Raw genomic sequence first — 1,569 nt, forward strand, 5'->3', positions numbered from 1 at the left:
ATCTCTCTAGAGTGCCCTGAGATGACATGTGTTGTGAATTGGAGCTATATAAACAATTGGAGCTTTATATACAAACTGAATTGAACTGAATACTGTCCATCACTGTATATATGTATATCATACCCAGCTGCGTAATCTCTATGTGCATAATACTTGCATAATACTTGCAAATGTCGATGACAGTATTACAAAATACATCACATTAATAGAAAGCTTTCACATGAAAACCCTTATTTTTCGATAAATGTAGAAAATGATCTTAAACTTGCCATTCTCCAGTACACATTCCTCAGGTTTTTGTCTACTATGTTTTCAATTATCAGGAATATGACTAAAACCAATCAAACAGGTGAAACAAATTAAAGCATTTTTCTTTCAAAAACTGTTAAAGATCTTTTCTTTATTTGATACATTTTTATCTCGGTTAATTCCAGTGGGTCCACATACAGCATCAAAGGACCAGAAATATTAATGTGATAATGCAATTTTATTTACATTGGTCAATTGATAAAAACAAACAAAAAAAACTCCTGTATACTGTACTTCATTTCAGGGGAAATGCAGAAGAATCCCACTGAATGTAGTGATATGGCTGTCCCCCCAGACATTAGTATTAGGACCCAACCGCATATAGACATGGTCTCCTTGCTGCAGTTGCAGAAATGCTGCATTTCCTCCATTATCAGCCCCATCATGAGATGTCTTATGGTCGTAGGCAGTCACAATAACCTCATTGTTCTTCATAAGGGCTAGACTTACAGCTTCTGATCCTCCGGCATGATAAAAGAAGGTGAAGTAATATGTACCTGCAACAGGTGCAGCAAAAATACCTGGAAGAAAAACAAACAAGTTTAGTAGATATTGGTTCAACCTTCTAGATGCCAGTCTGCAAAACTTTTACACTGCTATCACTGTATGTGATGTGGAAAGCAACATGTAAATAACATGTATAATTACATAACATTGTTATTTAAACATTTATTTTTAACTATGATATACATATTATAGTTATAGTTTTATTTAAATTTTAGTCTTTATCAAAAACATTTCATATTAAAATAATGGTGTTTTCTTTTACTTAACCAATCACTTAGGCACCTCAGCATTCATCTGCTAAGGCTCTTACTCAACAGGGCAGTGGGTGGGTTCGACCAGGGCCCTGAATGTTTCTCTGAATATAGTTGTCACTGCACTTTAACCACTAGGCCATCGCTCTCTAGTGGTTGGTGAGACCACTAATATGATCACAAGGCAAGACCTGATTGTGAATAGCGCTTAACAAATAGAGACCATATTTCCAAAACAGATAATGAATATTGAATTGCATTTAATACATTTGCAGTGATTACCCATGGACTCTGCCCCATCATCTATCGTCTCAATCTGTGCTCAACACGATGACCCAATCCCAAACTATCCCCTAAGCACTACCCCTTAAAGGAATAGTACACCCAAAACATGATTAGCCTTCATTTCCTACTCACCCCCATGCTGAACAACACTCTGGAGTACTTTTTTGATATCTCAAATGCATCTGGAGATCTGGGAGGCTTCTTGCTGTCTGCTGAC

General features: G+C 36.5%; 1 protein-coding gene across 1 annotated transcript in view; it reads right to left on the minus strand.

Annotated features, from left to right (window-relative positions):
• Positions 1–549: 549 nt before the first annotated feature.
• Positions 550–1,569, minus strand: part of LOC107092041 (complement C1q tumor necrosis factor-related protein 3-like) — a 7,080-nt gene continuing 6,060 nt past the window's right edge. The window contains exon 3 of the mRNA XM_015386317.1: positions 550–830. Coding sequence (XP_015241803.1) covers positions 550–830 — 281 coding nt within the window. The remainder of the gene's footprint in view (positions 831–1,569) is intronic.

The sequence above is a fragment of the Cyprinodon variegatus genome, unplaced genomic scaffold (genome assembly GCF_000732505.1).
Source record: "Cyprinodon variegatus isolate N-32 unplaced genomic scaffold, C_variegatus-1.0 Scaffold364, whole genome shotgun sequence".
Lineage (NCBI taxonomy): Eukaryota > Metazoa > Chordata > Actinopteri > Cyprinodontiformes > Cyprinodontidae > Cyprinodon > Cyprinodon variegatus.